This window comes from Alexandromys fortis, unplaced genomic scaffold (assembly GCF_014885135.2).
Source record: "Alexandromys fortis isolate MF-2015 unplaced genomic scaffold, M_Fortis_MF-2015_v1.1 scaffold_5, whole genome shotgun sequence".
In the NCBI taxonomy this organism is placed as follows: Eukaryota; Metazoa; Chordata; class Mammalia; order Rodentia; family Cricetidae; genus Alexandromys; species Alexandromys fortis.
The window spans coordinates 10183897-10211283 of record NW_026067924.1 but is presented as its reverse complement, the minus strand read 5'-3'; the positions used below and the strand labels follow the sequence as shown (position 1 = coordinate 10211283).

The window sequence follows — 27387 nt, the reverse complement described above, 5'->3', positions numbered from 1 at the left end:
ACGGCACATGTATAGACACACACAGAGAAATTTAAAATATTTATTTGATTCAAAAAGCAACAGCTATTTTTAAAAGATCTAACGCGACAGAAGCTGCTTTCAGCTATCCCACGAACTTCCCACTGGTACTCCACCCAGCCAGCCTGTGTGCTGCTCTTTTCCTCCCTGAATTACTGGAATAATCTTATTCCTGCACGCTTTCCTTCTACACTTTCAGCATCAACAATTAGATATTTCACAGGACTAAATATCTTTATTTTTTTTTGCCAACACTCACAAGATCACAGAATAAAACTGTCAGTCCTTCTAGTATCTATGTGGAAAGGGAGTATTGTAGGAAGACATTCTACATCTTCAAGTCATCCATAATCCAAAGGTATAATTAATGATTCTCTGGAGACAAAGAATAAGCTACTGAGTATTCACGAGGGAAAGTACACTGAATTCCACTATCAAACATAATTTAAACCAATAGGTAAATATAACAAATGCCCTATCTTTGGTAAGAACAGGAAAGAATGAATATAAAGGAAAACTGTTTAACCACATCTTGGCTGAGAAGCCTATCTATATCTAGCACCCTAGATAGTATTTGGAGAAACTGAGAATGCTTGTAGACTTACCTGTGGGAGGCAGGCAGTCTTTCCAGTCAAAATAGCCTGCATATATCCCGGGTTCCAGGGATCCAACAATAGGATCTGCTTTTAGCTCAATGTAATTTTCAAAGAGTCGTTGGTCTAGTTCTTTCAGTGATGCCATGCTAACCTACAACACAAGAGAAAGAGTATAAGATGCCAATTGAGGAGCTAAGGAAAAATAATGCGAGTAAATATTCAATACACTTTAAAAAGAACTTTTCTATAAAGTTCAGGTTTCTAGCTTACCTACCTCAGTAATAAGGAGAACTATTAGCATGGCTATTTTACACAGTAAGAAAGCGTTTCCAACTATGGAGTACAGATTATGTGTGGAATACTTTAAACGTCCACTCTGTAGGCAGAGCAAACTGGCAGCATAAATACTAAGCAGCCACTAACCTACAATACAAAGGGCACCAACTGCAGTGTGCCACATCAGCGGTGTCACTGGAAGGCATCCTGCTCTAATAACCTGCCTGAGAGTTGTGGGAATTCGGACTTAGCCATATGGATATGGTCTTCTCTGGGTATGTGACCAGGTAAGAACTGAGGGTGAGAGCTGGGCTCTGTCTCTGGGATGGTGAGGGAACTGGCAGAGCTACGGCTCCCATGGCCTCCTCAAATCACATGTCTGCATGACTGAGATGTGCCTCAGCGCTGAGAAGACTGAACTTATACTACTGTTATTCCACGGAGACACAAAGTACAGGTCTTGTTCCCTCGCAGTTTAAACAATAAAACAAAGATGTTACTAGAGAGTCCTGGTTTGAGTACTACAGAGGCCCAGATCCAGGTACAGTTCAGCACAGACCACCTGTAGCTCCTGCTGGCAGGATGGGCAAAACAGACAGAGAGGCTACCATCAGCCTTACAGGAGTGGGCTTGGTTTCAATGGCACTCAAATGACTAAGATATCATTTGACAGCAAAGGTGTGCTGGCTAGGGGCACTCCGTAGCGGAACATGGCAATCTTCTTTCACACCACTTACCCGAGGGACACACAGGCTTCTTCAACACTGGACCTGAACAAACTGACGAGAAAGTGGACCGCACATCTAAGGAGTGCGCCTAACGGCAACCACAGCACCTACCAAACAGCGATGTGAGCAGCAGCAGGGACAGAGCACAACGACCGTCCTTCAGAGGGGGCACAGTAGACCAGAGAACAGGCTTTTATGGAGACAGCACATGTAGTTTTCAAAGAGACTGAAGTGAAAGGCAAGTTGTCCTTCAAAGCACAAAGTAACATATACAGAAATCTAAAATTGAAGTTAGAAACAAGGAAGATGGCCCCAGGAGGCTGTATAGCACAAACCCACAGAAATTCAATGGGGAGATATATGGTCAACAAAAGAAGAGTCAACAATCCAACAAGCAAAAGAAGATATTTTCCTGGATTTTGAGCCGGAGTTTGAGCTATAGTAGATTGCTGAAGACACTGTACATATCTAGGCGCACGCAATTAGAGTTCCCAGTTTTTAAGTGAATACAAGGGGTGAGACTCTCACATATTTTTAGAAGAAAGTAACGATACGTACAGAGAATCAAGGATCAGTGTGAGTTCTGAAATGCCATTCTCAAACCCGAGAGGTCACTGCAAGTATCTCCAGCAGTAAAAGAACCCAACCTCGGAACCATGTCAATCCCTTAACTAAGTCCACAAGACATACATTTGGTCATGAAAAGATACAGAGAACGTATCTTATGCATTTGTGAGAAGATGTACTAAACTGAAGTCAAACAAATCAGTCCGGGAAAGATGAACTGTCGAGGAAAACAGTGGTAGAAAACAAAATCCAGGTCCCTTCCCAAAGTCCTCCATGCCTAATATCTACAAACATAAACCTAGCAGACTAGAAGCATCCTAGAAAAGTGAAATATGAGTTCTACATAAGTATTCTTTTCAAAAAGGTTTTCTTTATGTGCTTTACCTGCCTATATGTATGTGCACCACTTGTATAATGTGCCTGAGGAGGCCCAGAAGACGACATCAGATCCCCTGGAGCTATGGGTGGTTGTGAGCTGCCATGTGGGTGCTGGGAACCACGCCAGTGTTCTCTGTAAGAACAGCAAGTGGTCTTGACTGCAGAACTATCTGTCCATCTCCAAAGATTCTTTAAAGTATTCTTAAAAGAGGGTACGGAATACAGTTCAGAGGTAGAGCCTTGCTTAGCATGTGCGAGGATTTGGTGATTGTTAGCAATGACCCCTCCAAGTCCTCAACAAGAAATTCTTAAGCAAAAGGAGATCGGCAAGGAAAATGCAGCCTTATCTAAACCTATGTGGAGACTAGGCAGTAAGTAAATAACTTTGAGCTACAGATATTTAAAGAGAGCACTTGAAAGGAAGAAAAGCTTAGAATTAATGTTTGAACTCCTTCAAGCAGCTATTATAATAGAAATTTAAAGTGTAAGGGAACCAATCCAGTTATTAAAGAAAACCATTAATGCCAAACATAGTATGTAGGTTTGTTGAAAAAAAAAGTGAGATGTAGTTCAATGGTAGAACATTTGCCTACTATGTGTACAAGGTCCTGGGTTGAATACCTGGTACTGTAAAAAACAAACAACACAAACAAACAAAAAACCCTAGGGGATGGGAGAAGAAGTGGGAAAGGAGGAAGGGGAGCAAGGGATGAAAGAAAAGGAAGAAAGAGGAAAGTTCCCAGCAAGGCCAATCTGCAAATGAAGATGAGGCTGGGAGACCACCGAGTGGGTAAAGAGATTGCCATGTATCCACTTAGAAAACCACTTGTGTAAAAGAGCCAGGCCACAATAGACAGTTGTGGTGACACAAACTTGTGATCTCCACACTGAGGAGGCAGAGACAGGCAGACACCTGAGATTACCAGCCAGGCAGCCTAGCCTGATCAGTGAGCAACAGTTCTTGGTAAGAGACTGCCTCAAAAAACCAACATGGACATTCATAAGGAATGACATATGAGGATGACCCCTGACCTCTACATGCAAGTGCATACAGACCATGCATACCTGCACACACACAAAGGAAGCTGCACACATGTGAACATGCATGCACACTCTCCTGTACACATACCCGTAAACAATGGAAAACAAATGGCTGAGAACAGAACACCTACACTAGCAGGCTAGAGAGAGGGTGTCACAGTTTCATTCCAGGAAGTCTGGTAATGTTGAGAAAGCAGACAAACTCAAAAGTCATTCGAGGCTACTATTTTAAAAAGCTTTGCACTTGCTACTTTTGTAGAGGACCAGAGTTCAATTCCCAGGACTTTCATTGGCTGGCTTACAACAATCTGTAAGTCCAACCCCAAGAGAGCTAATGCCCTCTTCTGGCCTCTGTGGGCACCTAAACATACCTGGTATATGCATGCACGCACCCACATGTGTGCACGCAACATGCACACACACACACACACACACACACACACACACACCCTTGGTGCGGGACAATTGTCTGTATTCTGTCAATTATATTTTAAATAAACGCTGATAGGTGAGTAGCCAGGCAGGAAGTATAAGCGGGACAACCAGACAGGAAGTAGAGATAGGTCAATGAGAACAGTTGAATTCTGGGAAGAGGAAAGCTCTCTCTGCAGTCCTGGCCCAGCCACAGAAGAAGCAAAATGTGACTGCCTCGCTGAAAAAGGTACTGAGCCATATGACTAACACAGATAAGAAATACGGGTTAATATACGTTATAAAGAGTTAATAGGAAGCTGAGCTAATGGGCCCATCAGTTTTATGACTAATGTAGACCTCTGTGTGATTTCTTTAGGACTTAACAATTGCGGGAACTGGGCAGGAAAGAAACCCCGTCAACACACATTAGTAAGATAAATCTTCAAAACTTAATTTGGAAGAGCCAGGCATGGTGGCACATGCCTTTAATCCCAGCACTCAGGAGGCAAAGGCAGGTGTATCTCTGTGAGTTGGAGGCCAGTCTGATCTACTAAGCGAGTTCCAGGACAGCGAAGGCTGTTACACAAAGAAACCCTGTCTCAAAAAATCAAAAATATAAATCAATTTGTAACAAGAAACCAGCTGATAATAAGAGGGGTCGCTACTAACAGAAAAAAGCAAACTGGATGAAGCAGGATGCAGGTCAATGACAGCCTAAGAGCTGGCCAGTAGGTTGCTTTCCCTTGCAGGGGGGGTCTCAGCGACTCACTAAACCTGGGTGCTCAATACAGCTACACCTCAAATGGTGCGTTCATTCCCTGTGACTGCTTATAACCCACCGGACACCTGAGGATTAGGCTTCACTCCTGTGCTCCAGTCTCTCCCTCAATGGCATAATCACACACCGTCACTGACCCGTTTAGCCCTCGCCCCATCAGAAGGATGGGAGGATGAGATGAACAACTGCACTCCAGTATCTTCACCACTAGTGTTCGAAATCATTCCACAGTTAAGTTAGCTGTTTCTCCTTCCTTACTATCCCCAGAAAAACCGGGTTTCTAGAGATGAGAATTAACTGAAATATAATTCCAACGAACAGGACATTTCGGTGAAATCAGACACACGTGAAGATAGGATGAATGAGAGAGCAGAAGAAATACCCCTAATTTTAGTACTGAGAATTAATGATGAGGATCAATGAACGCTGACAAACTGAAGCACCGTGGAGAATGAAGTGAGGAAGTTTTGTGGTTGATGAGCTAATAAGAATGTACGGTTAAATACCAGCCACTGATGGGAAGGAAATATGAAATATGATGAAAAGGCCAGCGGTTCAGAGGGCAACAAGACTTTGTCAAGCTGACATTGGTTAAAGAAAAGCTATTCTATACAGACAGGGAAAGCCACAGGCAAATGTTCTTTCAACAGAGCACAGGAAGCCGGTGCTGAGTGAGTGGCTGAAAGAACAAATGAACGAGAAAGACAGATAGATCAAATGAGTTGAATGACAGCCCCCTAAAGTTAGGGAGACGGATGAAAGCCTCCACCAACATCAGCTAGGGCCATTTAGGTTTCATTCTTCAGGCAAGGAGATGTTCAAGAATATGGGACGGAGGAAGAACTGTGCAGTAGATTGGTTTCTGGATACTCTGTGAAAGATGAGCTGGATATCAGAAAGAAAACAAAAAGGTGAGAAAAAAAAATACATCTGCAGAGCAGGTTCTTGAAACACCTGAGTCAGAGGAGGAGAAAGGCCAGACTCCAGACAGGAACAGCTGCTAAGGGAGCAGAAGATGGTCCAGAAGAGCTGGGGCTTAGGGACAAGTACGCAGCATAGACTGTCATGGGGAACGCCGGCAAAGAACTCCCATCAGCAGAAGAATAAATGCGTGTGAGTTGAGGATGTGACTCAGCTGGTGGGATGCTTACCCCACATGCACTGGGTTCAGTCCCCAGCACTGCATAAAACTGGTTGTTTTTATGTCTGTTCTAATCCCAACACTGGAAAGAGGAAGATCAGAAGGTCATCCCAACTACACAGGGACCTTGTTTCAAGAAAAAACAAACACCAACCACAAAAACAAATGAATAAGAAAAGGTAGTAAGTATACATAACAGAATACCACACAGTCTTAAAGAATAAAAGCCTGTCATTTGCAATGATAAGAATGAAAACAGAGGACTCTGTATTTAGTGAGATAAGCCAGGCACAGGAGAAGACAAACACTGTGTGGACTCACCAACAGCTATCTTTCTAGTTCAGTTTCATAGACCCAAAGCAGACAGTCCAGAAACCATGGGGCGGGGGTATGAGAGAAGAAGAAACTGGATCAAAGGCACCAAGTTCCAGAGTAGAGTCTGAAAGAATCTGGTTCAGGGACTACTGCATGGAGGGAGGGGGGGTACCTACCAATAAGCATTTTAGCTTTAAAATTACTCAGATAATACATTTTAATGTTCTCAACACAAAATATGGTTAATGAGTGCATGGAGATGCTAATTAAACGGAATCTATTATGTATACAGAGAACAAAACATTACCACTGTACTCTACAGTATACATAATTAGCATTTGCCATTTAAAACAGCTACATAATTTAATAAGGAAAAGGGTACAATTCACAGGTTCTAGCTGGCGGACCCAATGGTGACTGTCTACAACAGGAAAGACATTGAAAGAAAAAGGAAGGTGACTTTGGCTTGGGGATGCTCTGAAATTCCACTGGAAATGTCTAGTGAAGAGTGTGTGGCAGGAAATGGCAATCAAGTCTAGGGAGGAGGTACAAGGTTCAAGCATTTGGGCATCACTGGCATTAATGGTGGACAAAGCTGTGGGCAGATCTCATCACCAAAGGAAACAGTACCAGGGTGATAAGGAAGCAAAAGTCATGGTCAGAGTACACAAGTGTGATGGAGATGGTCAGAGAGGTGCTTTCACTTGCTCAGATGGAAGTTTCTAACCTGAGACCCTCACACTCGACCCTGGAGAAGTAGCCATGGCACTCTCTTGTTCCTATCCCTTCATGGCTTTCTGAAGACACAGGAGGCAATCCAGTCTCTCTGACCTCTGAAACCACGACCTGGGCCTGAACCTTTCATCTCCTTTTCTAAAAGCTTTTCGAAAGGCTGCACTGGGAAGCACGCTGTCAATGGTAGGGCTGCACTGGGAAGCACGCTGTCAATGGTAGGCTCGTGACTTGACTAATGGATAGCTTTCTTTTCTCCTCTCCTTTCACGTCCACTCCCTCCTCCTGTCCCTCCTTCCCTCCTTCTTTTCATGGTACCATGGATGGAACCAGTAGGCAAGCAAGCCTACTTCCCTGCTGAGCCACATCCGCAGCCCCACTGTGGATTTACTCATGTTTGTATCTTTTTGCCTTTCCCACAAAGGGAAGGATGTGAGGCAGCTCAAGAGCATCAAACATTTGCTCAGTGTTTGGTAAGAGGGAACACATTTGTTCAACTTACTTGTCTATAGAACCTTAAACTCTAAGGTGAATTAATTACAAGTAACTTGTACAAAAATAGTTTCTTAACAAAACTTAAGGTACTCTGATAAAGAAATGGGAAAGCTAAATCAAGCATAGACACAGATAATACAACAGGAAGGAAAAAAAAGCTGCATTCATTTCCATCAATACATTCAAATGGACACAAATTGAAAATATCTAACAAGTATACTCAATTAAACTAAAAATAATGAACTAATGTAAAAATAATGAACTAATAAACTATGTAATAATAGCACATATGGCTCAAGAAATAGAAAATACTTTAAATTGGTGGCTGGATATAAAGGCTCTTCTCTGGATTTGTGATGAAAACAAACTGTCCCCCACTTCACCCTCCTGAGTGGAGTTTCTGAAGTTAGGAACATTTAATACCAGACTTGATCAATGTCTGCATTCTCCAGTCAGGGAGACTCTGTAACTATACAAATGCTAAATCAGATGTTTTTCTTAACACCGATTCAAGCTAGGCAGCATGCAACAGATGCAAAAAAAAAAAAAAAAAAAAAAAAAAAAAGTCCCTAGAATTACATCAGTATAGCAGCCACAATAAAGTAACATGTTAGGCTTATCAGCCATGTAGCTCTCATGTTCTCAAACACTCCTGAGGAATTTGATCTGTGTCACACCTAGTCTCTGTCCTCAGAACAAAGCTCTCTGTCTCCCTTGGTCTCTAGATACTTCCCAGCTGTCTCTTCTATCATATAGTTATTAAAAATGGAAAAGTATTCATTTCTAAAAAGAAAAGGCATGCAAATTAAAACACATTAATGGATATTTTTACGAATGAAAATTAAGAACTATGCTGGGAAATGATGATTAAAACATAATGCAGCTATCGCCCCCAAAGCAACCAGGCTATTACCAGGAGCCTGCAAATCTTGGGGTCCCATGTGAAGTCAGTGAGGGGAGCTGACTGGGGGTGGGGTAGTGATGTGATATGGATCTGCTAGGTATGGGAAGGTGATTAGGAAAGGGTTAAGTTTACTGTTGGGGGGCAACTGGACACGTTGGAAGTACTCTGTCTTATGAATAACAATAAACACTTTGTTTAGTACATTAAAGATGATTCTTACTTTTATTTCTCCTCAAAAATTTTGCTAGGCTTTTCACAAACAGAAAAAGATGGGTGAGAAGACACAGAGCCCTCGTTGTCTGCGACCAAAAGGTAGAGGCCTGAGTGTTCCTCAAGGGAGGCTGTAAGGTGCAGCCTTACAGGGTAAGAGGACTTTGATATTCTTATCTAATGGACCACCACTCAGTGTCACTCAAGGTTAAATTGTCACATTAGTCAATTAGCTTTGTGTCCTATTTTCATTTCCTTGGGGGTCTATCATAAGACCAGTTCCATTCTCGGCCTTAGTATATAATATGGGGCTGGAAGCGCTCAGGACATGGAATCGAAGACTAATTTTCAAGTCCCTGCTAGATTCCAGTGAAGTTCACACGCTCTGCACTTATGCCCCCATGAAAATCACAGAACTAAAACATCATCCTCACTTATTTCTCAGAGATTCTACATTAAATAAAATTACATATTGAGGGGCTAGGGAGATGGCTAGGTTGGCTGGTGTTCTGTGTATAATCATGAGGAACTATGCTTGACTCTCAGCTACAATGGTGTGTACCTATAACCCAGGACATCATGGCCAACTAGCCTTGCCAAATTGGTGAGGTCTAGGTTCAATGAGAAAGCCTGCCTCAAAAGATAAGGAAGAAAATAGAGGCAGACCCCTGATGTTGGCCTCTGGCCTACAAAGACAGCCTCCCCCCAACCCTGTACACATGAACACATACATATGAAAAATGACCTAAAATACAATCGTATCTGTGAAAATCATCCTACCCATAAATGTAATTGATCATTAAATTTTAATAGTCCTAAAAAACATGGCAATGCATATGCTATTTTTATATTAAATCAACTCTATTTTGAAGGTAAAAACAAAATGAAGGGCCAGAGAGATGACATAGTTGGTAAAAGGTGCTGGCTGCCAAGCCTGATGACCGGAATTCAATCCCTGGGATCCATACAGTGGAAGGAGACCTCCACATGAATGCCATGACATGTGCAACATAATACATTTTTAAAAAGAAACAAGATAATTAAATAATTATTAATCGAGAAACAATATGAAAGGAATTTTAGAAATGGTTGTTTTTAGGCTTCTACTGGCAGAGTACCAATAAGGAAGAAAATGGGAAGGGAAAAGGAAAGGCAGCAGGAAAGAGGAAGAGAGAGGAGGAAGGGGTGGGAGAGCTTCCCTGCCCTGCCAGCCAGGCAGCACATCTCATAGGAGGAACGGAGAGAGGCCTGGCACCCAGTGACAGAGAGAGAGAGAGAGGGAGGGAGGGAGGGAGGAAGGGAGGGAGGGAGGGAGGGAGGGAGGGAGGGAGGGAGGCGCCTCCAAAAGAGCATAGCAGCTGGAGTAAACACAGAAACAGGAGAGACAGCTGTCCATCGTGACCTGCCTGCCCTATGATTTTCTTGGCAGACATCTAGAGTTATGTCATTGGAAAAGGAACTGTGAAAAATCAGGGCTGCGAGGGAGCTTTCTTCCTTCAGAGCAAGTGGGTTTTACTCGTTTGACTGCATGGGAATAAGAGCTTCGGCACACAGCACTGTAGGCAGGTGCGCTGTGGCCCAAACCACTTTATTCATTTCAGCCACAACTGAATAATTTCAAGACATTCAAGAAATAATTTTTAAAAATAGAATGCTAAAGTGGATAAAAAGCCTGTTGCTTATTCTAAGCTGTTCCCAAGTTCTCATATTATCTTCTTCTGTGATTTAGACAAAGACAGGAAAAGATACCGAAAACCATGCTTTATGTCAGTTTTGCTCTGCTTCTTAATAGTGTAAACAGAGGCAACATAATTTCTGCTTATTACTTCACAAAAACAGAGAATCAAACTCTGCTTCTAACCTATGCAACTCTTGATCACTTCTCACACTTTAATGATAAAGTTCTGCATATTGAATAAAGATAGAGTGCCTACTTTCCACAGATCTTGCAATTATGAACATAAAAAATTTCTGGAACTAAACTAGACATTTGGCCCCCAAGCCTAAGTCACAGCACTTATCAGCAGGATGATTAATCTTTACGAAAAGGCAGGAAAACAAGACAGAGCCACCCACTCTGACATTTTCATTCTTTAAAAAAAAAAAAAAAAAAAACCCAAGCTAGTTTATGAACTGGAAGCATCATTTGTAAAAAGTAGATCGTCCACCGAGAGTCAACGCTGATGACATGATTAATAAGATGGTTATCTTTCTTGTTTTCTTCGCTGAGAAAAGTGTCCTGGCATTAGACAGTTGGCTCAGTTTTACCTAGAAATCTGATAAACTTTGCTCAGGAACTAGCAATCTTGTTAACAAGGTACTTCATTTTTTCCTTTTCTGCTTATTTGAAAAACTATAAACAAGAGAGTGAACATTCTAAATCACGAAACCGGCTCCACTGAACTGCACACTTTGCCTACATCCAGCAGGCGGAGCACAAAGCATATAAGAGTTCTGGTTAAGCCAGGAAGGAAGAGGCCAGAGGCTAGGGAGCAGGATGTGTACTGTGTGCAAAGGCAGGGCTTGACTCCCAGGGAGATGAAGAGGGGAGGGACAGGCTAGATTAGCAGGAAGAGGTCTCTGTGCAGTCAGGACCAGGGTTGATGTCAGCAGTACCTAAAGGCTTAACCCCAACAGGAGTCAAATGGAAAGACTCTGAAAGATTTAGGCTTGCTGTTTCTCTCTCCTAATTGTCTTGCCTGACTTTTGAACAACTTTGACAGGATTAAGCAAACCACTTCAACCATGAGAAAGCTTTGCTCCAGAGAAAAGCAGTGTTACATTAACAATTCAAGGCAAGAAAGGAAACCATTCCTCTGATGGATGGGTCTGGTAAGAAGAATGGACATGGGGGCCTGAGGAACCATAGCGAAGGGGAGCCCAGGAGGTGCTGAGAAAATAGTGTGGAAAAGCAGTGGACTTGACTACTGAATACCAAAGCACTTACCTGTGTTATTTTTTCTATTCCCTGGAAGTTGTGCTTTTCAAAATGCTCTGCTATGTTTAGGAAGGTGTGACGTTCTAAATAGCAGCAATTGCTCAGGACTATCAAAAGTCGCTGTTCCTAAAATTCAAACAAGTCATCAGCAGTTTACATTGACAGCGCGGAGAATGCAGAAGATAACCCTGATCATACATAAGTGTAGTGAAAGGCTTCTGCCCTTTAACATCAATACCCAATGCTCGGATTCTCTTGGCTGTTTATTTCCTAACACACAGAAAAACATAATCCAATTCCACTAATTGTTGATTATTCCATTTACACTGAAGAGTTGAACAGAGACTTAGAGTACAGCCCAGCAGTGAGTTGTTCTCCTGAATGGGCAAGGCTCTGGGTTCTACATCCAATATCCCCCAAAGAAAAGGGTCAAATATTTTCTTTAATATTTTATGCACACAAAAGGCCACCCAAACTGATATTATAAATAACTATATAAAATATAGAAACTATTAGAAAATGATTTATGAATCTTTCACAACTTAAGAACATTTTAATATCATATTATCTATCTGAAGGGCTCCTTGTTCCTTCAAAAAGCTCCTGCCTGTGGTGGCCTGTGGGAATGTTTCCTGTATCCAGGAAGAGCCTCCTTCCAATGGGGAGTGAGTGTCTCTGAGGACACTTCCCCTTTCCCCTCCCCAGAAAGACAAGGAACAGGGAAGAGAGCTTCTTGCTGTTATATTCTTCTTGCTGTTATATTATTTACCTACCTAAATAATCTCCAAAAATTATTAGACAACAATTACAATGCTATGAATACAACGGGCTTTTTACAGTTCAGAAGAACTATATCTGTAAACGAAATTCTAGGAATGGCCCTGCTGCTGCTGTGGTTCACTTCAGGGCAGCCCCAATCTGTGTTCCTGCAGGTGCGAGGTATTCTCTGGAATGGTGACTCAGCCAGGGCCTTCAGTCAAGATCCTTGACCAAAACTAAGGCAAAACCACTTTCCAGGAACAGTTCTCACTCACAGTTGGCTACTTTTTCTTTGTACAATCACAGTAACTTGGAGTTAAGTACTCCAGGGGAGAAAATGCAAAAACAAAAACAAAAACAAAAAAAAAACCATAGCTTCCTATTCTTTGAGGCATCTGGACCAAGGGATAAACCAGAGTCTCTAAAGTCAATAGCCAAGCAAATCTATCTTCTAGTACTTAAACATCTTCTCACTTCCTTATTACAATTCCCTATCTTTATTTCCAGCACAATGCTGCCTACGTCATCAACAAACATAAATAAAAGATGAAAGAACCATTAAAGTGACCCAGACAACCAAAGGTGGTGGTCCTGAATTAACTTTTAGTTGGGAAATGTAATATAAAAAGGCCAGATGACTCTCTCCTCCAGCTGAGCAAGATGCCCAAAGGAAAGAAGGCCAAGGGGAAGAAGGTGGTCCCAGCCCCTGCTGTCACGAAGAAACAGGAGGTCTAAAAAGTGGTGAATCTTTAGTTTGAGAAAAAGTCTAAGAACTTTGGTACTGGGCGGGGCATCCGGCCCAAAAGAGATCTCAAAGGCTTCATCAAATGGCCCCACTACATGAGGCTGCAATGGCAAAGGGCCATCCTCTCTAAGCTGCTCAAAGTATCTCCTGCCATTAACCAGTTCACCCAGGCCTTGAACTGGCAAATCGTTACTTAGCTGTTAAGTTTGTCCACAGCTACAGGCCACAGACAAAGCAGGAGAAGCAAGGCTGATGGCTCATGCTGAGATGAAAGCTGTGGCAAAGGGGATGTATCAACTCAGAGACCACCTGTCCTTCTGGGGGGGGGGGGATTCAATACAGTCACCACCTTGGTAGACCTTGGTAGAGAACAAGAAGGCTCAGCTGGTGGTGATTGCCCATTGATGCAGGCCGCATTGAGCTACTGGTCTTCCTACCTGCCCTGTGTTGAAGATGGGGTTCCCCTACAACATCCACAAGGGAAAAGCCAGGATAAGTGGCTGGTACACAGGAAAGTATGTACCATAAATGCCTTCACACAGGTTAACTTGGAAAACAAAGATGCTCTGGCTAAACTGGTGGAAGCTATTAGGGCAAATTACAATGAGAGGTTAAGATGAGATCCACCGCCACTGGGTCCTCCTAAAAGACCAAGAAAGCAAAAGCATAGTTGGGCCAGATGGTTGGTAGGGTCTTAGTTTCAAAGGCCTTTTCCTCCAGCCCCATCCCTTCTACCCCACTTTCTTCCCAGATTCACAAGGAAAGGCGGCTTCAATCCACTTTACGGTTTCCCATAGCTCTTACCACCTGTCCTAGTTGACTTTCCCCTCAACACATGTGAGGTTATCTGGGAAGAAAAACCTCAACAGAGAACTGAGTAAATGACTTCATTAGATAGCCTGTGGGGATTTGGTTTGGTTTTGTCACGTAACCTATGTTCAAACAAAACAGGAGAGTTGTAGAAATAAAGCAGCGAAAAGTGGGGTTGGTCAGGCTGAAGGGGCAAACGACACAATGGAAATGCCGTGCGTCTGCCCCTCCCAGGCCATCCAAGCAACTCTGCAGCACCAGCGAACAACCAGGGCACCTTTAACACTCCAGAGGCAGTGGACACGCTGAGTCTTTTCATGTTTAACTCCAGGGAAAGATCTTTTTTGGTGTGATACACACACACAAATATTTACACAACATAATGTAGTCCCACAGCAAAGTGCAGTGTCTACAGAGTTCATCTTACATGACTTAGGCTGATTACCACAGCCACAACCTTTAACATGACACACTTTACTTTCTGTGTTTGGCATTTTACTTACTGAAGTCAAACTGAAGTCTTCATGGATGCTTCCAAACAAATCAGGAGACGAAACATCCACAGAAAGACTGAATGTAGAAGAGGCAAGAAAACAGTCACAATTAAAACTGACTTAAAACTACATTGACTTCAAATGTTTTGATAAAAACAGCTGTACAACTCCCAGAATGTCTTCTTTATATTTAATATATATAAAGAAGCACTATGGACTTATTTCTTATCCAGGGCTACATAAAACTTCTATGGGAAAAGTCTCAATACTCAAGTGACTGTATTAAATTAAAAAACAAATTACCAAATGGTCAAATGTCAAATAATAGTCATATAATTAAAGTGTTTTTAACTATCAGAATTTCCAGGGGAAAGTTCGAAACTCATTTTCACAGTGACCTACTTACAGGTGAGCTAAGTTAGTTGATCACTCATAAGCAATCAAAACCATTAAAAGGTGAAAAGCAAGAGCAGGGTAACTCACTCATTAATTTACTGATTTAACAGAATCAGAAGAAATACCTTAGCAATTTTTTTCTTTAAACTTGACTGACTTGAATTCATATGGAAGTCTAATATGATGAATATAAAATAATACTTCAAAACAGCAATAATAAAAACACGTGGGAGGCAGAGGCAGGTGGACCTGAATTAGAGGCCAGTCTGGTCTATAGAGCGAGTTCCAGGATAGCAAGTTCCAGAAAAACCCTGTCTCAAAAAAACCAACCAAACAAAACAAGCAACAACAACAACAAAAATACCAATCTGAAAAAGAGTTGAAATATAAAGAAATGCTAATTAAAACAGCCCTAACTAACACAGAGTTACGTATGATCAGAGCAGGAGATAAAGTTCGGAAATCCGCACCACCTGTTAGAATCCAGCAATGGAGGAATAAGAAATTCTAGCAAAACATAAGAAAAGACTGACTTCACCAGATCGCATATCTGGCTGTGATTAGTGATGCAATGTTCTGGTGGCATAGTGAGCCGAATACATACGATCATATCAAAAAAGACCTACTTTTTTCTTATTAAAAATGTGGGACTAAGGAGATGGCCGTTGGGATAGTGCTTACCACCCAATGTGAGCAGCAGAGTTCAGCTCTCTAGAACCCATATAAATACCAGGTGGGTATGACAGCTCACCTGTGCTCTCAGTACTTGTGAGGTGGAAACGGGATAGCTAGGCATGCTGAGTCAGTGAGCTCTGGGCAAATGAATGACCCAGCCTATATATGGCAGGGACATATCTGGGAAAAACATTCATCAGCTACTTCTGGCCAAAAAGAACGCCCTCCCTGCCCCCTATCTCCCCCCCCCTCTCTCACACATACACACACACACACACACACACACACACACGCATGCACGCACGCAAGTAAACACACTGGGAATGTGCATATACATACAGATTTTTCAAAAAAGTATTTGTTCCCTAGAGACAATAGTTTTATATAACAAATGAACAAAATTTAATGCTAAGCATGGTGGTTTGAATAAGAATGTTCCCCATAAAGTCTTGTGTTTCAATGCTCATAGGGAGTGGCACTATTAGAAGATGTAGCCTTGTTGGAATAGGTGTGCCCTTGTTGGATGTGTGTAAGTGCAGGCTTTGAGGTCTACGCTCAAGCTATATGCTCAAGCTATGCCCAGTACAGTCTCCCCTTTTGCTGCCTTTGGATCAAGATGTAGAACTCTCAGCTCCTTCTGCAGCACCAAGTCTGCCTGCACGCCACCATTTCAAAACAATGGTAATGGACTGAAACTCTGAAACTGTAAGCCACCCCAATTAAATGTTTTCCTTTATAAGCTCTGCCATGGTCATGGTTGTCTTTTCCCAGCAATAGAAACCCTAACTAACACACAAGTAAATAGAAAAATTGCCAATTCGGTTCTGTAAACACTTATTTTGATACTATCTGTGTTAAAGCATGAACCTTACGAGCATAGAAGTTTCAAATGCCAAGTGTCATCCAAAAAGACTGCACACAGGAGTTTCACATGCTAAAGTATCAACTGGAAAGCTGTACATAACAGAGAGAACAAGCATCTGTCAAGAGTCAGGGCAGGGTCTCAGAAGGCCAGGACCACAGAGAGTGAGGGCAACCCAAGCATATAGTAAGTTCACACCAACCTAGATTTCACATGAGACCCCACCTCAGTATGAAACGTATTTCTTACATTTTATTACTCTTAAATGCATCAATGAGATTAATTACATTTTTACTTACTGAGTAGTATCTATGTCTGCATCAGGCTTGGTGCTCAGTTGTTCCAGGCAGTATATAAAAACCTGGATTAAAAATAGCAAGTTTCAGTGATATGAGTTTTCAGGTATCAATCTATTTTAATATTAAAACAATTTTATATAAATTAAAGCAGAACTGTCTGGCCAATAAAATATAAAGTAGGGGAGAGATACGTCTAGTAATGTAGGTGTGTAGGTGTGTATGTGTGTGTATGTATGTATGTGTGAACTAAGTAGTAGAAATATATATACCCCATCAATGTCTAACTACAAAAGCGACAGAATATCATAAGCACTTTGAATCAACTTTTACGTATTTAGTTATGTTCTTGAATACATTTTAGGAGAAAGACTCCTTTCCTTTTCCTTATTCGTTCACAAACATGCTCAACTTCATTTATGTACCTATGAAGCACTGGTCCCAAACAAACAGCTTTACAACTCTAGATGAATTATAAGCAACCAATTTTCATTCAGTTTACTCTGCCGTCTAAAGGGTATGAATACAAAGTACCATGAAAACAGAACACAGTATAATGAAATATACAGGCATTGCTAAATAAACAAGAACTATTCCTACATTAAACTTTATCTGCATAGCCGACTTACTTTAAATGCTTTTGCTCACAGATGAGATTTTAAGAGAACTCTTATTTAATAATGATATGGACATTATCAATGGTGAATGACAGATCAGTGCATGGATTCAGTCTCTACCACTGCTTTTAGTTACCTGCATGATATTGATGCTCAGTTGGCAAACCTCCTCCTGGGTTTTAGGCTGTTGAAAGACCTATGAAGGATTTAGATAAAAAAGTTTTGATTTTGCTAAGCAAACAAAACGTTTTGCTTGAAATACTAGATGTAAAAGCTAAAACACGGAACACCACTCTGGGTGTCAGCACCCTCACTCCGAAGGGCTAGCCTTAGGCAGCTTCCTACCAGTGGGTTCTGATCCCCAGTTGGCTGGTGATATCCAAGTCAGACATTCAATCAGTCCACAAGAACTCTGCTCTACTCAAAGCTGCTGGACCACATTTTATCTGCTCAGCCTGCCTTGGATCCTGAACTCAACACATCGAAGTAGAACTAAACAAAAGCATTTAGATGACAGAACAGCTCTTGGACGTCAATGACTACTATTTATTGTAGTTCCCAGGCAAGGAATTTCTTTTCTTTTTGTTTTTACATCCCAACTACAGTTTCTCCTCCCTCTTCTCCTCCCAGGCCTTCCATACCAGGTAGGGATTTCTTAAGACTGGCTAAGGCATGTGGAAGAGGGCCGAAACTCACACTGGCTTCTCCAGGCTTGCAGTCGACAACACCCTTCAATGACTGCAGGGCGTGCACGATGCTCTGTTCAAACTGATATGGCTGAAAGAAAGAAAACCTCCTATTTATGGAGCTGAAAGCAACCAAAAGCTCAAGTCTCCGGAGTTACAGAAAAGAACAAAGACACAATCTGACCAGAAGTCTAAACGCAGTAGAGTGGAGACTGGCATGTTTCAAGAGGGTTAAATTTTGAGAGTAAGGCTTTTCTAATTCATGTAGAACTGATTAAAGTTTTTTAATTAAAATTGTTCTTTCATAGGAAACTTACAAGGAACAAATGTAAGGCATTCATACCTGAGGACTACATTGCATGCATATGATGTATGAGCTCAATTTTCTAGGTGGGCCACCTCTTATATTGTTTAGTCAAACCTAAAGTTCTAACAACCATCTGGAGGATGTACAGATCCTTGAAGCCGAGTAAGTCGCTGTACTCATTTTCTACGTACAATAAGTAAAAAACTGAAACTTGCAGCCTGCCTTTAATCCCAGAGCTCGGGAGGCAGAGGTAGGCAGGTCTGAGTTTGAGGCCAGCCTGGTCTACAAAGTTAAGTTCTAGGAGAGCCAGGGTCACGTAGAGAAAGAAACACTGTCTTAAAAAAAAAAAAAAAGCAAAGAAAGAAAGAACGAACGAAAGAAAGAAAGAAAGAAAGAAAAGAAAAAACAAACTGAAAAGAAAATAGAAGAAAAGGAAATGAATGGATAGAAAAGAAAAGAAGTGGGAACAGATTAACATCCTAGTGCCTGTGTTCTGTGATCACTTGAAGTTCACACAAGCAGATCTGATAGAATTCTCACTACATGCTTTTCCAAGTTGAGAGGCATCCAACATGACAGTCACAGGTTTTTGTGTTGTTGCTGTTTTGTTTTTTATAGACACGAAACTGTAACTTAAACAGTAAGAAGCATCGTGGAGAAAATACTGGAGCTCATAGAGAATGGTGTGGGAGGGTCTTCTCTCTGAACAGGATGGCCGAAGTCCCTGAGAACAGGGAAAAAGGTATGAGGGCATCACGACACACGAGAGGACAGCAAACCGCAGGACTGAGGCCTCAGTAAGACAGTGAGTTGCTGGCACTGAACACAAGTGCAGAGAGGGATTAGGACCTCAGATTTGCAAGGGCTCTGAGTAAGGCCAAGACTAACACTGAACTAACACTCTGGTCAGGACATCTTCAGGAAGAACCAGAGCCACCAGTTTTTAGAGGGAGTCTGGGAAAAAGCAGAAGAAAAATCCATACACATCAAAAACAAAACAAAACCAGTTTACTTTTCTAAAGTAGGGCCTTGGTTAATGTCACTATACTGACGCACACTGAAACCACTAGGAGCACCATGAAGAGTAGATAAAAGTACAAGTGGGAAAAGGAAGAGTAAGCTGAACCATAAATGCACAAAAAGCACTGTTCACTACTGCCGAGCATGTGGGAAGCCTGGGGTTTGAGCTGAAAGATTGCAAAACAAAGAGAGAACAAATGGTCAGATGGTGACCTGCTTATTAGCCTACCGTCCACAGTAGGCACAGCTATCTAAGATGATTAAACAAAAATAGCAAGCACAAAGTTGAGAATAAAAACTGAATGTCACCTGTGGGCAGTGAGACGCTGGCGTTCATGTGTGCTCACTTAGACATCATGTGTTAGGATCTCAACTAGACTTCCGTACACTTTACACCTATATTAGTACCATGAATGGACAGAAAATACCAGACAGCTTAGACAGCAGCTTCAGCCAAGGCAGCAGTAAACAGTCTAAACGACTGCTCTTTCTATTCTAGAAACACCTGTCCGTTGTCAGTGAATCACCCACCTGTAGGAGGTTATCAAAACCATTCTAGTTCTGAAAGAAATCTCCAAATTAAATAAAAAAGAAAGAAAAAGGAAGGAAAAGAGGGGGGGAGGAGGGAGAACGGGAGGGAGGGAACAGTATATGATAAAACAGTACACTTTCACCTGATCTGTTGTAGAGCCTTGATGAGGGTCTAGCTAAGACACTTTCCAGATGCAGAGCAGCCATGCCCTCAAAGGCTCAGCGCTCACTTCCAGAGCACATCCGGGGGTCCTTCCTAATCCCAGGCACAGCAAAGGGAGAAGCAAGCCTTCTCCTCAGAGGGTTAGATCAAAGTTCAGGGCATGTAAATGAGTCTGTCCTTAGGGTGCACATGCACAAAGGATTGAGCTGCTCAGAGCTGGGATGTGGGCTCCTGCTCTCTAAGTCTTGACCCCTCTTTCCTCTTGAGAAAGTTCTGTGCTGAGCGGCTACAAAGGTCATCAGCTGATGGAGGTGGGTCTTGTATCTTATCTGTTGATTTCATTGGTTAATAATAAAGAAACTGCCTCGGCCCTCATAGGACAGAAAATTAGGTAGGCGGAGTAGACAGAGGAGAATGCTGGGAAAAAGAAGCTGAGTGGGCGAGTCGCCATGATTCTCCCGCTCCAGACAGACGCAGGTTAAGATCCTCCCTGGTAAGCCAGCTCGTGGGCTACACAGAATATTAGAAATGGGTTAGAACAATATGTAAGAGCTAGCCAATAAGAAGCTGGAACTAGCCGGGCCAGGCAGTGTTTGAAAGAATACAGTTTCCGTGTAATTATTTCGGGCATAAGCTAGCCATGCGGGCGGCTGGGTGCCGGGGACGCAGCCCTGCCACCGCTCCTAATTCAAGCCCACCACGATAGCTGCATTCTTCACCAGCACTGGCTAGAGGATGTTTTAGCTGACTCCAGATGCACCACTTCAGCGGTTTGTTTCACACAGCCCACAGGGTTTAGTTCTTTTTAACCCTGTGTATATTCATGTGACGTCTGTGTGTAGCGAGGGCCAAACAAAATGAATTATCTTGTGGTTATTACTGCACTAGGGAAATCCAATTTTACAAACAGAATAGAGCCATGCTTCTCTAATAATAATAATCCAGTCGTTTTCCAGGGTTCCCAGCAGAGTTCTACTCTGTGGTGCAGGCCATGGGAGTCTGCACATGCTGACTTACTGACCAAGGTTGTGCTGGAGGACTGAGTGTTGGTCAGCATTTGTTTTTCATAAAACAAGGACTTTTAACTTTCTCAAACTGAACATACAGCTTTTTTTTTCTTCCTTTGTACAAAATTCATTTGAGACAGAGATCAAGCATGGAAATTAAGGTAACTTGATGTCTGCATGGTGCCCCAGTTGCTATAAGCATTAAGTTAACAAATAAAATTCTTTATCCAAAACTTTGTAGTTTACGTCATGCTTTAGTGCACAGAACCACATCTACTTCTAAGTCCACACTATGAAGGCATTCTGCTCAGTTTTGGTGAAGGGAGACTCGGGCCAAAGGGATTCTGGGTCTTCCCTAGGAGAGACTCTGACTCTCAGGAGGGCAGTGTTGACTCCTCCATGCCATCATTCAGAAGAGTGATGTGTGCTATGGGCATAAGCCATAGAGGAAACATGAGATATCCCACATCAGACAGCTTAAGAAGAAATTTAACACAGCATCTCTTGTTGCTTAGATCTGCAAGTCACCCTGACACAGCACACAGTCATCTGAGGGAGAGCCTCAGCGCCGCAGCTGCCTGGATCAGATCAGCCCGTGGATGTCTGTGGAAGGCTGGCTTGTTAACTGATATAGTAGGGCCCAGTACACTGTGGGTAGCACCAACCTAGACAAGCTGTTCTGAACTATACAAGTGAATGGGAATATAAGCCTGCAGCCAGCCATCAAACATCCTGTCCCACGGTTCTTGCTTGATGTCACTGGCTGTGAAGTGAGTTCCTTGACTATCGACAATGCCAGGTGAAATAGCCTTGAGTTCTTGCACTGACTTCCCAATGATGGGCTGTGACCTGGGCTTATAAGCTAAAGAATTCCTTTCTTCCCTAAGCTGCTTTCGGTCAGAGTACTTTAACACAGCAGCAGAGATAAAACTAGAAATTCAAATGACTTCAAAATATAATCAATATAAAAACTATCTTCTTAGTCTTTTACATATCTCAAAAAGTGTTGAGCTAAGTACCACATGCAGTCTTTCTCTACAGAGCTAGTGTCAGAACTAATCAAAGAATACTTTAGATTTAAATGCAAATAAGGCAATCAACAGAACAAATCCAACCAATTAAGCATTTTAATCTAAAGATCCTCTGAAAAAAATCCATACTGATTATTAAAAATAATGAACTTTCTCAGCTCATCTCTTGCATGATTTAACTTAGGAAACACTGGCAGTAGCTATGTCTTTTCTAAACTTAAACAACACTGGCATCCATTTATACTGACCTGGAGTAGAGCCTTGAACTTCAAGGAGACAACCAGCCCCAGCTTTTGAAGTGAGACTACTTAGAGCCCATGCAGACTCCAGGAAAAGGAAAAATGCTGGGTGGGATCTCTGTTCCCAACTAACCAGTGGTTTATAATTTGTGGGGCCAAATCCACTTTATTCTTGGCAGAAACTACAAGTTCCAAACTCAGAACTTATTTTCTCTCCCTTGCAAAGGAGGACATGAAAGAAACTGGCAGTAGTCATACTGCCGAGTAGCTACTTCCTCAGGCTTGGGGACGTTTTCGGCCAACAGACTCTGAAGACAGTGGCTGTGGCGACTCAGACTGCTCTACGTTCCTCCTGACAGGAGTGAGGCTTAAAGGACCACCAGGATTGCCAGACTGAAGCCGGTACAGAGGGTCACCCTGGGCACTGGCTGACGACAAGCTGTGTGGCCAGCATGAGGAAAAGGCACCCACTCTTGTCCTGCCTAAGTCTCCATTTCAGGAGCCACTCAGTCCCCAACAGACTGCCAGGCACCCCTCTAAAAGGCATGAAAACACTAAAAAACTATGAAAAGTATTCTCGATGGCACTTAAAATTCTAAATCCACCCAGAAAGAGGATGTTTCTAGAACGAACACTCTAGAAATAGATCATGAGTCTGTATGCTGCCTGACCTACGTGGAGCTGCCTGCACTGGCTTATGCCTCTCGCTTGGGTTTGTTTTAGCTTTGGGGACAGAACCATCATTCCTCTAGCTTGCGTTTCTGAAAACTTCAAGTTGCTAAGCAATGCAGAATTAAGCACACTCCAGTTTTAAAAAGTAATGCAAACAGAAGTAGTGATACAGTAGTGGTCCAGGCCAACACAGACTCTACTGTTTTCACTCATTTTAAATGTCTGTGATCAGCAGTAAGCAAAACTGACTTTGGGAATGGACATTTTAAGATCATGACACAATTTCTAGAAACCAGTTGGAGTTATAATGCAAAATGAACATGATCCTTAAGAAAATAAACACATTTCTCTTGCCTGTAACAAACATTAATGACTAACAATAAAATTAATTTAAACTTACTAGGGAAGTCAGTCCTTCATTGTCAACAATCCAATCTTCTTTTTCAGCTAATCTCTTTATTTCTACATGGAAAAGAAGGACACAAATACTTTCTATGATAACTGTCTCACAGAACTTCAACGAGACAAAAACATCCATGGGTTGTGGCTTTTAATTATTTTACATAAGTTTGTGAAAAAAGAGATACAATGCAATATTTACAGATTTGAGGACTTAGTTATGTCCATTTTCTAACAAATGGCTATTTTGTTTGTTTGTTTGTTTTTAGAAACAGTTTCTCTATATAGCCCTGGCTGTCCTGGAACTCACTCTGTAGACCAGGCTAGCCTTGAACTCAGAGATCTGCCTGCCTCTGCCTCCCAAGTGCTGGGAGGATTAAAAGCATGTGCCACCACCATGCTCATGCAAATACTTTTGTTTTTTTTTTTTTCTTTGTTTTTAACAGCACAGCCTAATTTGGAGCTTTCTAGACTAGGAGCAAAGAAGCCTTACAACAGTGATTACTCTCTCAGTATTCGTCACCAAGTGCTAGACATGTGCAAAATCAGCCCCCAGTGTAGTCTAGAGTCAGGGTGAGTCCTCCTTCTCACTCCTGAGTGGAGGCTGGCTCCCTCTTGAGGAATGGCACTTGCCCAAACCTTCAGCAGGGAGGCTTGCTGAGGTGAAGATGGAGGGGAATGTTTAGATTCTTAGCTGGATTCCATTCTCTTCCCTGACACGATGTACTATTAACTACCAATTCTACGTGCACTTAAAGTCCTGGTGGCCTATGTTGTTTATAACAATGTTTTTATTTGTTTCTTTTTTAAAAACACATTAATACTTCAACGGTCATGTTATAAAAATAACTTGGTAGGTAGCCTTTTGGTAGCTCTATATAGAAAATTCTGGAGACGTTTCAAAGTATAAAGAAAAGCATGTATAACTTCTAGTATCCACAGAAACGCTGCCAATCGTGTTCTGATTTCATGTGATTTTAAAAGTTACTTAGAAAATATCCACAAGTTTCTTAAACAGGGTCCATATTTTACATAAACTTTTCTATCCAACAGCTTCTATTTAAAAGTTGTTATTTTAAATAAATTCTTAGCTTCAAGTACATCCATCTTAACTTCTGCAGTGTCTTAAATCTCAACTAAATTATTTTTAAAAGGTACTTTTTAAAAAAAGGAAAAATTCTATTCTACAGTTAGAAATGAATAAATACATGCACATTTCCCTAACACTAGTTTTCTCTTATTTTCAAGGCTTTGTAAGCTTTCTAGGATAACCTTGTCAAGTAAAAGCTACTAATTTTCCTAACATACCTTCTGCTGTATGCTGCAAAGTCACCATTATACAACGTATACGGAGGTCCAAGATTAGGTCCTGGATAATCTGTAACATGTCATTGGGAATTTCCAGGGCAGTCAACGATTCATACGTCAGCCTGGCAAACAAATGAAATACAATACAAGAGAGTAAATGGGGCCCCAAGCAATCCCTGCCACTGCTTGGAACTATCCTGCAATTATGCCGAACAGAGCTTATGAGCAACAGCACGAGTGTTGAAAGCGGAGAGTGGAAAACGCAGCAGGGACTGTACAGGGTCCCTGCAATAGATGGATGCGCATAAGTATGACACTCTCATCTAGCACTAATACCAGGAATGCTTAAGAGCTGCTTTGTTAGAGTATAAGTGAGAAATAGGCAAAGCAGCAGGACAGAGAGATAGAAAGTTGATTCTTGGTTGACATGTTAAACAACACACTCTACTCTAGGGTGTTGACTGTTTTCAAAAAGCACTAAAGCAAACAAATGCATGTAAACCCACCAAGCCCTTTCAATGAGCATGGCTCCCATGGGTCCACACTTACCTTATGGTCTGGATAACATGTGCGAGCCACTGCCCTGAGAGCTCTGCCTGCACCTCCCAGCCTCCATACTGCCTTCCATCACCCTCTCTGAGGCTGAGTGGGAGCAGGGCTCCCCGGATCAGCTTCACCAGGGATTGCATAACTTCCTGGATCATTTTCTAGAAAAAGCAAAACCAAAACTGCATTATGATCATCAGTCTGGGAAAGCCTGGGCTGAATGATCAAACGCATCTTGCCTATAAAGTTTTCCACAATGTTGAGGAGAAAACCCAGTGCCCTGAAGAGTTGACTCTCATCCCTCGCTTACCTTGAAGTCATTTTGTCTCTGCCTTACATTCTTGGATCTTTCAATCTGGCCTGACTTCTCAGCAGTCTGAGAAATTGGAAAACAAACACGTATTAGGTCTCTTTTAGAAATAACCTAGAAAAGTTAAGAAATGCTTTAACATCTATACATGAAGACATGAAACTTAACCTGATGAAATGAAATGCTAAGACATAACCAGAGAAATCTTTCTTATTCCAAAAGAAGCTAGCCTGCCTCTTTCTAAGTTCTGGTATGAATCTATGTACAAACCCAATAAACAAGTCGAAACTACAAATTTTGTAGTTGTACTGGGTGTGCCATTTTCATCAGCAATCGACACAACTAAACCCCAGTGTATCATGTCTATGCCGGTGTTCTTCCCATCGTGTCTCGGGAACAAAGGAAGAGTAAACTTTGAATTAGTGAAGTGATCCCCAGGACATCTGCTCCATGTCTTCCATAAATATTTATTATAAACACAAGTACTACATCTGCTACTTTACTTTTATTTATAAATCATTGTCTTCTCTACAGTGTACCTTAGAGAATACATCCTACCATTCTAGAATCATTTATTTCTGTTTACTCATAAACCCTATATTTTTCTTTACGTAATGTGTGGAGACTGTTTTCATAGCTAAGAGAAATCTGTTCAACAAGAATCCTTGTAGTTTTTTATTAATAAATGTTCTGAAAATCAAATATTACTACATAAAATACCCTGAAAGGACAAGCGTATGATCTTTTCAGATAAAGAAGCAATAACAAAATTAAACACTGTAAAACCAAACTCTTGATACTTCATTAACAAAACACAAAACTGTTAAATTTAAAAACTTAGGTACTAGCCAGACGGTGATGGCGTACACCTTTAATTCCAGCACTCAGGAGGCAGAGGCAGGAGGATCTCTGTGAGTTCAAGGCCACCTGGTCTACAAGAGCTAGTTTCAGGATAGGCTCCAAACTACAAAGAAACCCTGTCACAATAAAAACATAATTAAGTAAGTAAATAAATAAATAAATAAATAAATAAGAAATTTCAGATACTGTTGATTAAGGTTAAAGATATGTCAAAAGACTCTTCAAGCTAAATATTTAGGCACATCATAAATAATTGCAGCATTCCCTTGAAGCTAATGTGGGAATCTAAGTAATGCTTTATCTAAGCATACATACAGCACACATTCTAGACACAGCATGTGGAGCTGAGTTCTACATGAGTGTTACTGACGAGAATGGGTGAATAGGGTAGAGTGTTCTAAGAACCAGCACTCAATATACATACAGCAATACCCTTTAACTCACGTGTCTTAAAACTTCATGTAAGCTGAAGCTTTTATCACTTTTCCTGTGTGAAAATACACTTTTGCTTTCAAAATTAAAAATGCAAACTGCAGGATTACCTATTAATCACGGAAAAGGCTAACTCCTGAGTGCACTGCCTTATGCCACTCCAAATGTTTTGCTCAACAAGATGGATTATATCTTTATTTTCAATACAAATAAGAAACACCCAGAGCCAAGATTAAGTGTTAATTAGGTGTTAATAAGCAAGCTCTGGGTCAGCCTGAGTGTTGCAAGGGGCAGACCATGTGCACAGGTGAGATGCTGTGCAGCCAGGAAGGTGGCACAGAGAAGATGCTTCTCTTCTACTCTGCCAAACACAGGGCTCTACTGACCTCACTTCTGCTCTGTCCAGCTCACTGATACACAGCAGCCTTCCCGATGCTGCTATTTGTCAGATCTCAGTTGGAACACATTTTTCTCTTCTATCTTCTCTCACTAATTTTGCCTATAGCTTCAGATACTATTTCCCATATGGGTACCTGTTGAGATAGGAGCGGCGGGGCTGCGTCCCCGGTACCCGGCCGCCCGCATGGCTAGCTTATGCCCAGAAATAATTACACGGAAACTGTATTCTTTCAAACACTGCCTGGCCCATTACTGTAGCCTCTTATTGGCTAGCTCTTACATATTGTTCTA

The 27387-nt window shown here is 41.7% G+C and overlaps 1 protein-coding gene across 1 annotated transcript in view; it reads right to left on the bottom strand.

The window, feature by feature from the left end:
* Positions 1-27387, bottom strand: part of Exoc2 (exocyst complex component 2) — a 153571-nt gene that overhangs the window by 34544 nt on the left and 91640 nt on the right. Inside the window, exons 14-23 of the mRNA XM_050142277.1 lie at positions 25405-25470; positions 25098-25255; positions 24549-24670; positions 23242-23303; positions 17882-17962; positions 17322-17381; positions 16572-16633; positions 14349-14415; positions 11541-11657; positions 624-765 (exon numbers count right to left, since the gene is read on the bottom strand). Of these exons, the coding sequence (XP_049998234.1) occupies positions 624-765; positions 11541-11657; positions 14349-14415; positions 16572-16633; positions 17322-17381; positions 17882-17962; positions 23242-23303; positions 24549-24670; positions 25098-25255; positions 25405-25470 (937 nt within the window). The remainder of the gene's footprint in view (positions 1-623; positions 766-11540; positions 11658-14348; positions 14416-16571; positions 16634-17321; positions 17382-17881; positions 17963-23241; positions 23304-24548; positions 24671-25097; positions 25256-25404; positions 25471-27387) is intronic.